The sequence below is a fragment of the Toxotes jaculatrix genome, chromosome 7, assembly GCF_017976425.1.
Source record: "Toxotes jaculatrix isolate fToxJac2 chromosome 7, fToxJac2.pri, whole genome shotgun sequence".
Classification (NCBI taxonomy): domain Eukaryota; kingdom Metazoa; phylum Chordata; class Actinopteri; family Toxotidae; genus Toxotes; species Toxotes jaculatrix.
In genome coordinates this window covers 28820158-28829728 of record NC_054400.1, presented here as the reverse complement: position 1 = coordinate 28829728, position 9571 = coordinate 28820158, and the positions used below count along the sequence as shown (strand labels likewise).

General features: G+C 40.2%; 2 protein-coding genes across 3 annotated transcripts; both read right to left on the bottom strand.

The window, feature by feature from the left end:
• Nucleotides 1–1514: 1514 nt before the first annotated feature.
• Nucleotides 1515–4711, bottom strand: sub1b (SUB1 regulator of transcription b). Of its 2 annotated transcripts, none has more exons than XM_041043195.1 (5): nt 4651–4711; nt 3188–3257; nt 2658–2777; nt 2205–2313; nt 1515–2084 (listed from the first exon to the last, which is right to left on the bottom strand). In XM_041043195.1, exons 2-5 carry the CDS (start codon nt 3254–3256, stop codon nt 2005–2007), a joined length of 378 nt encoding a protein of 125 aa, XP_040899129.1. In that variant the 5' UTR covers nt 3257; nt 4651–4711; the 3' UTR covers nt 1515–2004. The 2 variants fall into 2 exon arrangements, with proteins under 2 accessions (XP_040899129.1, XP_040899130.1); XM_041043196.1 differs by having other exon boundaries at nt 3188–3260; nt 4651–4692.
• A 1638-nt stretch (nt 4712–6349) lies between these two features.
• On the bottom strand, nt 6350–8692 carry LOC121184066 (ubiquinol-cytochrome-c reductase complex assembly factor 3). The gene is made up of 2 exons (XM_041041437.1): nt 8439–8692; nt 6350–6688 (listed from the first exon to the last, which is right to left on the bottom strand). Exons 1-2 carry the CDS (start codon nt 8553–8555, stop codon nt 6557–6559), a joined length of 249 nt encoding a protein of 82 aa, XP_040897371.1. The 5' UTR covers nt 8556–8692; the 3' UTR covers nt 6350–6556.
• Nucleotides 8693–9571: the final 879 nt, after the last annotated feature.

Here is a 9571-nt window from a genome sequence, read left to right as displayed (position 1 = left end):
ATCAATCTGGACTGTACCATGATGGCACACCATACCTCACCTGAAAACAGGTAAGTGGTGAAATGATTTGTTTTCTCTAACCTACAAACGGAAACACTTGCCTTACTAATATGTCCTCTATAATTTAAAAAAAATTGCAGAGCATTCTTTTGGTCGCTCAATCTGATGCATTTCTTGGATTAGCAACCAATTAACATTAATAACACAAAGAAATGTAGAATCACCACCCAACGATAACTACCACAAATTCTTACCATTCTTATCATTACTCAGCTCCACGCCCACTGGTTCCTACTTCAGCTGTAAATCTTGTGTCCTTCTGAATGACCAACAGACCACACTTGGTTTACTTTAAGATGACCAGATGTGTTTTGAAGCATAGAAAAATAACATGTGATGGATTGCATTGCCTGACTGTTAAGGCTTTTCCACACTGCTCTGCATTATTTAAAAAAAAAAAAAGATTGTCTGCTAATATGCAAATCTGTTGGACAGTGAAGTAACAAGACATTTTTTACTGGATAAATAACATAGGTTCATTCGTTTAATTCTACTTGAAAAGGAAGCAGATTCCTTAGTAAGCTTGGTTTTTACCGTTTTGTGTCAGAACCTCACAGCGTCAGGAAGAGAGAGAGAAACAGAGAAAAGAGAGAGAGAACAATGTGAAGTATGCTGGTGGCGTGGGTGAGTGAGAGAGAGAGAGAGAGAGAGAGAGAGGAATAGAGGTGTGAAACTGAAGTCCAAGTTTATTTAGATACCATGTAAAATCATGGCTGACACTCAGTAGTGCTCAGACAGCAGAGTGGTTGTTGAGAATCACTGCTCAGACACTTTGGTGAACCGCTAGCTCCACCAGCAGGTCAAAGTTTGAACATGTTCTGTCAGATATTTCAACCGCTATGCTTGGATTGATGTAGTACAGATGTCCATGGTGCCCAGTATCACAACCGCTAAGATTAAGATAAATAAGTTACAATGGCAATGTAACCCAGTAAGAAGTGAACCACCATTGCAACCCTAGAAAACCCAGGGTTCAACCTGAGGTGACTGAAGTGCACACTGACTCCTGTTCACAGTGCAGCAGAAAACCTCTGGGCAGGAACTTAACCTTGAAGACATGAGGTGAGACTCAGGTTCAGGCTCCTTTATGAAGCACAATGTCTTGATCTTGTTTAATGTAACGGCCCTTTAACTGGTTCTAATTTTGTCAGCAGGTTTTTATACAGCTCTCTGGATCAGGTCTCCTCTGCAATAGAGATTTCTGACTTCAGTGGGACCTTAACTGGTTAAATAAATAAAACTAAATACTGCAGACTTATACAGTGTACTCTCTGTATTTTCACATGTATATAATGACATCTGTGGTGGGATTTCATCTTTTACCTCCTCAGAAATATCTGCCAAGCTTTGTGAAAATGATGTGAAAGGATTCACACAAGGTCAAACAAGCCTCATATTCACTGGTTCTCAACTCGTGACTGGCAGAGCTGTTTTTAATACAGTCCTTTGAATAATTTAGAAGTTAGTCAGTTTGTTTAATATTGTTTTTTTTTTATTTTCAAACCCTAACCCATGAATCTAATTAGCTACAGGTACAATACAACAGGCTGACCTTGCTTTCAGATATGAAAAGCACTGATACTGGCTGCTATATTTTACAAAGGTTAAATGAAGCAAAGTCTCTATGATTTATATTTACATGACAGTCAAACTGTGAATGTGAGCTTACACACTAACTGAACACCAATATTAAGCTACTGCCTCATTATTATGTGATACAAAAACGTCACGGTGTTGACGGACCCTATCCGACTGTAATGATCAGCCACCTACTCATCCACCCATACCTTCACTACAACAGCTCAAACACAAGGTTCACACAGAACACAAGAGTATGCAGACAACACGAAACCTATACAGCTACAAATGAAACGAGTCCATTAGAAAACAATCCCAGGCTTTTTACAAAACAGATCAGCCGACAGGTGACACTCAGAGGAATGCTTATATTCTTTTAATGGCATCATCGATTTCTGAAATCTGGTCCTTCAGCTGGTTCCACTGTTCGGGATTCAGGGAGATACCTGGAAGACATTTCAAACAGAGCTTTAAACTGTAAACCAATTAAAAAAACATCAAACATTCATCGTTCCAGGCCCTGGTGTAGTTTTTCAGATGAACAGATACCATGTGTATGTGATCACCTTTTTTCCCCGGCTTCATCTCCCCATCTTGGTTCATCCAGTACTCTCTGATGTCAATCAGGACTTTACCTTTGAAGTCCCTGACACTGACATATCTCATCTTCCCAATCTGTAAGAAGCAAACTCACCATCAACTGTTGGACACCTTCTATGTTTACATAGAACATTATTAACCTAAAATATTCTTTGCAATGGTAAAATACAATAGTCCAGCTAAATATTATGCTGTGTATATATGGAGTTTATACACAGCATATAGGAGTTTGTGTAACAGTGAATAACAACCAAATAAAAAGAAATGATCTTCTCGTCAATTTAAGAGTTATTAAACTTAATGAATTTGAAATATTACATACTGATATCAAGCATGTACATTAAAAAAATTACTGTAAGTACACAAAGGCTGACATGACTTGAAACTAGCAGTTTGTAGAGTATGCCTGTGACACCCACCTGGAACATGTTGTCGTCACTGTTGCTGCTGCCCCTGGATGAGCCACCGGGCTTGGAACTCTCTCCGCTCTTTGGTTTCTTGGCTGGTTTCTCTGGTGCACTGGGCTTCTTTCTCTTTGCCTGAAAAACAAAATTTTTTTTTTCCCAAATTCTTGCTACGCATCGTGTCCTTGCCAAAGATGGGATGAGAAGATTTTTGTTCCACCCACCCCTTCTCCTGATTGGCTTCTATCCTTAACTCTCAAAGTCCACAGGCTTGTACCTTTGACTACTTTTTTAAATTTTATTTTATTTTATTTTATTTATTTATTTAGTCAAAGAACCAGTTATTTTCTAGACAGGGCTCATCATTTGTATTGGTGATTCAGGAGGCTTTGTGCCACCTGGCCATCTGTCAGTTACCTAACACTATCTCAAAATAAAATCTGCTTTCAGAGCTTTGTTTTCAGTGCCAAGACACATTAAAAGTATATGGATCAAATTTAAAATAATAATAGTTATTATAACAATAGAAGTATGAAAAGACAAACCTTGGTCTCCACTTCACTGTCGGAGTCACTTCCAGATGTGGAAGACAGCACTTCCTTTGATTTTGGCATTCTGCTGAGACAGGGGTCAAAGATCAGATCTATGAAGGGAGCTCCTTAAAGCCAGTATGGAAAATGATTACAGTGACCAGGAACTCTGTCAAGGGACATATGGGTGAGTGAATGTTCTTATAAGATAAGACTGCATTAAGATGGACATAATATCAGAACTGCAGGGAGATTTTTAATATCTTTCATGCTTTTTGGTGATAAAACTTCTCATTCTGTACATAATTTTTCCAAAATGTATCTGTATATATATATGTATATTATTTATAATCATAAACACATTACTTACTAATTCAGACAGTCTGTCTATCGTGCTGTTACTAAGAGACTGATGTCTCTGACACTGAGTAAACTGCTCATTACACTTAACACTGACTCAAACTAAAACCAGACAGAAAGGTTCTCATGTGTGAGATCACATCACAAACACCAATTGAATGAGTTCACACTGTCTGGCTCTTGTGATGGGCTTTTGTATTTTCCCCCAAATGCACCAGAATGTTCTATCTATCATCTATCAGTTTAGAAATCTCCTCTTCAACCTGTCACAAAGTGTCTTAGTAAGGTCTCTCAAGTCTCTGGACTCTACTGGAGGGATGAACACCATTCTTCAAAAGATATTCCCTCATCTGGTGTTTGGATGATGGTGGTTCGGAGAACTGTCTAACACGCTGGTCCAAAGTCTCCCATAGGTGTTCAACTGGTCTGAGATCTGGAGACTGTGAAGGCCACAGCATGTGATTCACATCATTTTCATACGCATCAAAATATACAGTGAGCCCTAATGTCCTATGGACGGAGGCTCAGTCATCCTATTTCTCCACTCATTTTTTTGTCACCGTCTACACAAATGGACTTGATTTAAACACGGTAAATACTCTTGTTGAAGCCAAAGCTAAGAAGCTATTTAGGATCAGTAGCAGGTGATGCATAAAAACAAATTCATTTTCTTGGTTTGATTATTGACAGTGCTGAGGCATTGTAGCGCTTCACTCTGTATTTAGCGGACATTTTTTTTTCCACGTTTGCCTTCAGTTTTTTTTTTTTTTTTTTTTTGACAGTTTCAACTTGGAAAACCATGTCATCTAAGCACCTCACACTTTCTTACACAAGGTGTGATACAAGACAACGCAGCACCGTCGCCCTGTAATAAGACTGTACTTCTATTCAAGCACGGACGTTAACTAGCAAGCTAAACGCTATCCGGACAGTTTAGCCACGGAAGCTAATGTTAGCACATGTATGGCTGTGTCGTCATGTACAGGAGGCTAGCTTTCTTTAGCCAGTGGACTGTACAATAACAGCCGTGCAGTAAAACGCCGACCTGTTCCCCTATTCAACCGAAACCGTCACAAACACAGGATTTAGCGTGTTCTTTTCAAACTGTTAATGCTTACATGATGGGATGTAGGAGAGCGGATTTCTTGACAGGAAGCGGAACACTGACAGACTTTCCGGTACGACTTCTACCAAATTTTATTTATTTATTTATTTCTGTTTTATTTCTTACACTTTTTTGAAAACAAAAGTTCAAACATGCATCTGAATAACATGATATTAATACACCCGAGAATATGTATTATATACATACAGATAGCAAAAAAAAAAAAAAAAAAGAAGAAAACATAATAATATTCTATGGTTAAAAAAAGAAAAAAAAACGATAAAATGGTAAATTGTCTTTTAAATGTGTAATTACTAAAGTAAAATACAGTTTTACTTTAGTAATAACTTTGCTTCCATACATGCCACCATGTCCAAATACTGGACAGACAGGGCTGACCATGCTTGGTATCAAGCCTATCAAAACATCCACACAACGGTCTGTAATTATGAACTTCACTCCCTTAACATGAACACATCACAGCTGGGTTTATGAACCCAGGGCCAATTGAGCTGAGCTGCTAATAACCAACTTTGTGACACCCGATATCCAGCATCACCAAGGTCAGGCTCAGGGAAACTGAACTTACTTCATAGTGAAGCTTTGGTGTAAGTTAAATAAGGGAGACCTCTTCCCTCACGTTCTGCCTCCTTCCTCTAAATGTGAATGTTTGGGGGCAGCACGGTGGCACAGTGTTTAGCACTGTCGCCTCACAGCAAGAGGGTCCCAGACCGGGGTTCAAACCCTGGTCTACAACAAGTTCTGGTCTGGAACTTGCATGTTCTCCCTTTGTGCCTGTAGTGAATGTTGGTGATCACTCTCCATCACTTCCACTTCTCTGCTTAATGAAGAGACTTCATGTAAACTAAGGCTAATTGACAAAACTCTCTCTGTTGTTTACCACAGTAAATTTTGTCATCCACTTCCATTTGATCTGTCTTTATCAAATACAGGCTCAGAACAACAGCTGAAATGTTGCAGATTGTTGTGCAGGTGTTTCAAGTATAGAAAAGGGAAAAGTGAAGGACAGACTGATAACAAAACCTAAACCAGTATACAAAATTACAATATATTTATATAATGATACAAGAATAAAGCAGCATTAAATGGATATGAATTGGCGAGCCTGGATATAAAAATAATTAGTTATTCTTGGGTGTTAACAAATTCTGGGATTATAGCAGTGTACCATGACCAAAGGAAGGATTGTCAATACATTTTAATATCTTTCTAGTAGAAAACCTGGTAACCTACTGTTGACCATTCTCATAGTCACTCACAATTTAAAAAAAAAAAAATTTTCAGCCTCAGTTCTTCGTGTCATTGATTCCACCAGATGTTGGAAACCTTCCTCTAAGCTTCTGCTTAGACATGATTCATCACATCATTCAAGCTGCCAATCTCCTGTTCTGCCACGTCCCAATGGTGTTCTACTGGATTCAGGTCTGGAGATGTGCTCTCCAGAAAAGTTTTGGAAAGAATGCAGTTCTATGGCTCTAAGGAATACGATATATCACACTTTGATACACACACACACACACACACACACACACTACTTGTTAGTAGGAAACATTCATTGTTGGTTTGAGTCTTTTTATGGGATTTCATGGCAATAATAAATAAATAAATATCATCAGCCTTCTCTTTTAACCTTACATGTGTGAACACAACCAGCCCTGATCATCACTGAGAATAAGACTGAAAAGATGTGCTTGGATTAAGAGAGTTTTAATGAACAATTTTAACATCCAGTGGTGAATAGTTTTCACGTAAAATGCAGACATAAGAGCTGCAAATTACAACAACTTCCCTGTAAAAATAAAATAATGTCCATCTTTCTTTGAACAGGCTGTGGACCTGCATGCCAGCAGTGTTCAATAAATGAAGATTCTGCAAGCAGGTCAAAGAGCCGGGTCTGTCTATTTCATGGGTCCTTGGAATCCTCTTGCAATGTTGTCGTTGGTTTCAGCTGCCTCTTTGAGTGCCTGCATCACCAGAGCGTTTCTCTTCCTCGTCTCCTCCATTCGCATTGGGTTTGATTCAGGCAGATTCTTATGGGCAGCACAGTAAGAGGCAGATACATGTGATGAATTAATAAATGAAAGCATAAACATTAAATGCAAAGGCCTCTGAAGCAAATTACAGAACTTATTTTCATAAGAATTTTTATTTCAGTTCCACCGTAATACATAGCTGTAACCAATGTGTAAGAATTTCCAGCACAGAGTTCAGTGACATGTCGCTAAAGCTTTAGCAGGCCTTAACACGCAAAAGGTCACACACAGTAGCTTAATGCGTCAACATGTAAACTCTGACACTAAGTAAATCCAAAGTCCTGACAGGCAAGTCTTCATTAGACAGACTGAGGATTATGAAATACAGTGTCCTGACAGTGTTTACAAGATACCCGAACAGTTACACACAGATGACAGGTGTGTTGCACGCGTGTTACTGTAATTTCAAATGGCTTTTCAGCCCCTAAAGTGTACGGCTCTGATGAGAACTAGAACGTACTCGGCTTTTCTGACTGATTCAGTCACCATCTATCACACAACATCTATTCTGCTAATAGAATAAACCTTCATTGTTCAAAATCATACCAATGAAATAAAAATATATCCATTTAAAAAAAGGAAATGAAACACCATGATGTTGATTCAGCATCTAAACCAGTCAGTTGAGACCAGTTATATTACAGGACAGCCAGGAGTTTTCCCATCTTGCCCTGATGTTTTGCAGCCACCTTGATCTTGTGAGGTTATGGTTGCCAAAGTTTGCATGACATCAGAGTGAGTCGGGATAAAGCCAGACACAAATCTAAGCAAGTTGGGGGCAAGATGGTGGTGTACCAGGCATGTGTAAGAGTGTGTTTCCCACACTTTGTCAGGTTTTTCTGGAGCACGGGACATTCAGAAATCATTCAGAGTCATTTTGTCCCTTATCGGTCTACACTCAATATCCCATAACGACAAAGTGAAAACAGAAATTTAGAAATGTCTGCAAAATTATTGAAAAGTAAAAACTGAAATATCCCATAGACAATTATTCAGGCCCTTTACTTAGCGCTTAGTAGAAGCGTCTTTGGCAGTGATAACTTGAGTCTTCTTGGGAATAAGGTGACATACTTTACACATCTGGATCTTCTTCTCTGCAGATCCTCTCAGGCTCTGTCAGGTTAGAACCGTCAGTGGAGAGACATTTTCAGATCTCTCCAGAGAAGTTCCATTGGGTTCAGGTCTGAACTCTGGCTTGGTCACTCACAGAGCTGTCTCTAAGCCACTCCTGCCTTGTCCTGGCTGTGTGTTTAGAGTCACTGTCCTGTCGGAAGGTGAACCTTCAGCCCAGCCTGAGGCCCTGAGTGCTCAGGTTTTCATTAAGGAAAACATAGATGTGAAACACCTGGCTGTACCCTGATTGAAGACTGGTTTAGATGCTGGATCAACATCCACAGACAGATTTAGATTTTATTAGTTGGACTATGAACTATGAATGTTTATGCTCTCATTCTGTTGGTCAGAGAGGCTGAATACCGTCTGCTTTTACTACAGATAGTGGTCACAGACTGCATACAGTCTGGGATGGTAAGAAGTATTAAGCCACACACTGACTTTTGAATTTATTTGTATAGTTTAGAGGGGGACAGATCCAGCATTCAAGCCTGCTCTGCTGCTTTACTCCATAATTCTAGGCCATCAAAGCTGTCAGGTAAAATACTTCAATGATACGGAGTTAAACAATAAGCAGACACACAATACACAACACACGCTTAGTCTATACACTGAAACCACTCTGCTGAATCACCTTGAGTAGCTCTTTCCGCCTCTCTTCTCCTGGAGATATCACGGACCACATCCCATAGCCGACCCCCAGCACAGCGACCATCGCAATGGAGCTGAGCATGGTTCGCATGCCGCTCATCCTGGAGCGGGTGACGGCCACACGGTGTCTGCCTGGTATGATTCACGGCCGAAAGCCTCACCTGCAGCAACACACTGTTTTCAGTTGAATAACGTCGGACACCGCAGCTGTAGAGCAAGTTAGGACTTCTTCTTCCTTTAAAGGTTTATTGGCGGTAAACAACGTAAAGGTGCATTACCGCCCCCAATTGGTATGGAGTGTGGCTGCAGATTCTGATTCAAAGCCTTTAAACAAAAGATTGACTGAGTGAGAACCATAGACCGTATAAAAAAAAAGACTGGCCCTTTTCTGGACTTGGGCAGCATACGGTAGCCTAGTTAGTTAGCTTCCTCAGCTACTACACATCATTCATTGCTGACTTCTCAAGGATTGCAAAGCCTCTTTATGAGCTATTGTCCCACCCAAAAACTGAAAAACAAACAAAGAAGGGTCGAGGCTGTCGTTCTCCCCAGTTGCCACCATCTCAGCCAGTTGAATGGACGACATCACATCAGCAAGTGCTAGAGAGACTGATTGATGCACTGTCAGATCCCCCACTATTGGCATACCCCAATCTTGAGAAACCATTTGTGTTGCATGTTGATGCCTCTGAAGAAGGGCTTGGAGCTGTGTTGTACCAGCACCAAGGAGGAACACTGAGGGTGATAGGATATGGATCACCAACTCTCACCCCAGCAGAGAAGAATTACAGACTCCATTCGGGGAAGCTGGAATTCTTAGCACTGAAGTTGGCAGTGACTAAAAGCTTCCGTGATTACCTATTCCATGCCCCTCATTTTACAGTGTACAGCAATAATAACCCCTTGACACATGTAATGAAAACTGCAAAACTGAATGCTGTGGGGCATTGTTGGTTTTGGAGTTATCAGACTTCCATTTCACTCTGAAATACAGACTAGGAACAGCCAATCATCATGGTGACTTCCTGTCCCGTCGACCAGCCATGGACAAAATAATGAAAGATCCATCTTCTGAGGATCTCCTCGGTGTTAGCACTGAAAGTGAAGGAGTTGTTA

What these genes read in the sequence shown, in the direction of transcription:
- LOC121184066 (XM_041041437.1), bottom strand. Translation starts at nt 8,555, where the DNA reads ATGAGCGGCATGCGAACCATGCTCAGCTCCATTGCGATGGTCGCTGTG. An exon ending in GGCGGAAAGAGCTACTCAAG is followed by an intron (nt 6,689 to 8,438) that starts GTGATTCAGCAG and finishes GCTGCCCATAAG; the next exon opens with AATCTGCCTGAATCAAACCC.
- sub1b (XM_041043195.1), bottom strand. Translation starts at nt 3,256, where the DNA reads ATGCCAAAATCAAAGGAAGTGCTGTCTTCCACATCTGGAAGTGACTCC. An exon ending in GTGACGACAACATGTTCCAG is followed by an intron (nt 2,314 to 2,657) that starts GTGGGTGTCACA and finishes TGCTTCTTACAG; the next exon opens with ATTGGGAAGATGAGATATGT. An exon ending in GATGAAGCCGGGGAAAAAAG is followed by an intron (nt 2,085 to 2,204) that starts GTGATCACATAC and finishes AATGTCTTCCAG; the next exon opens with GTATCTCCCTGAATCCCGAA.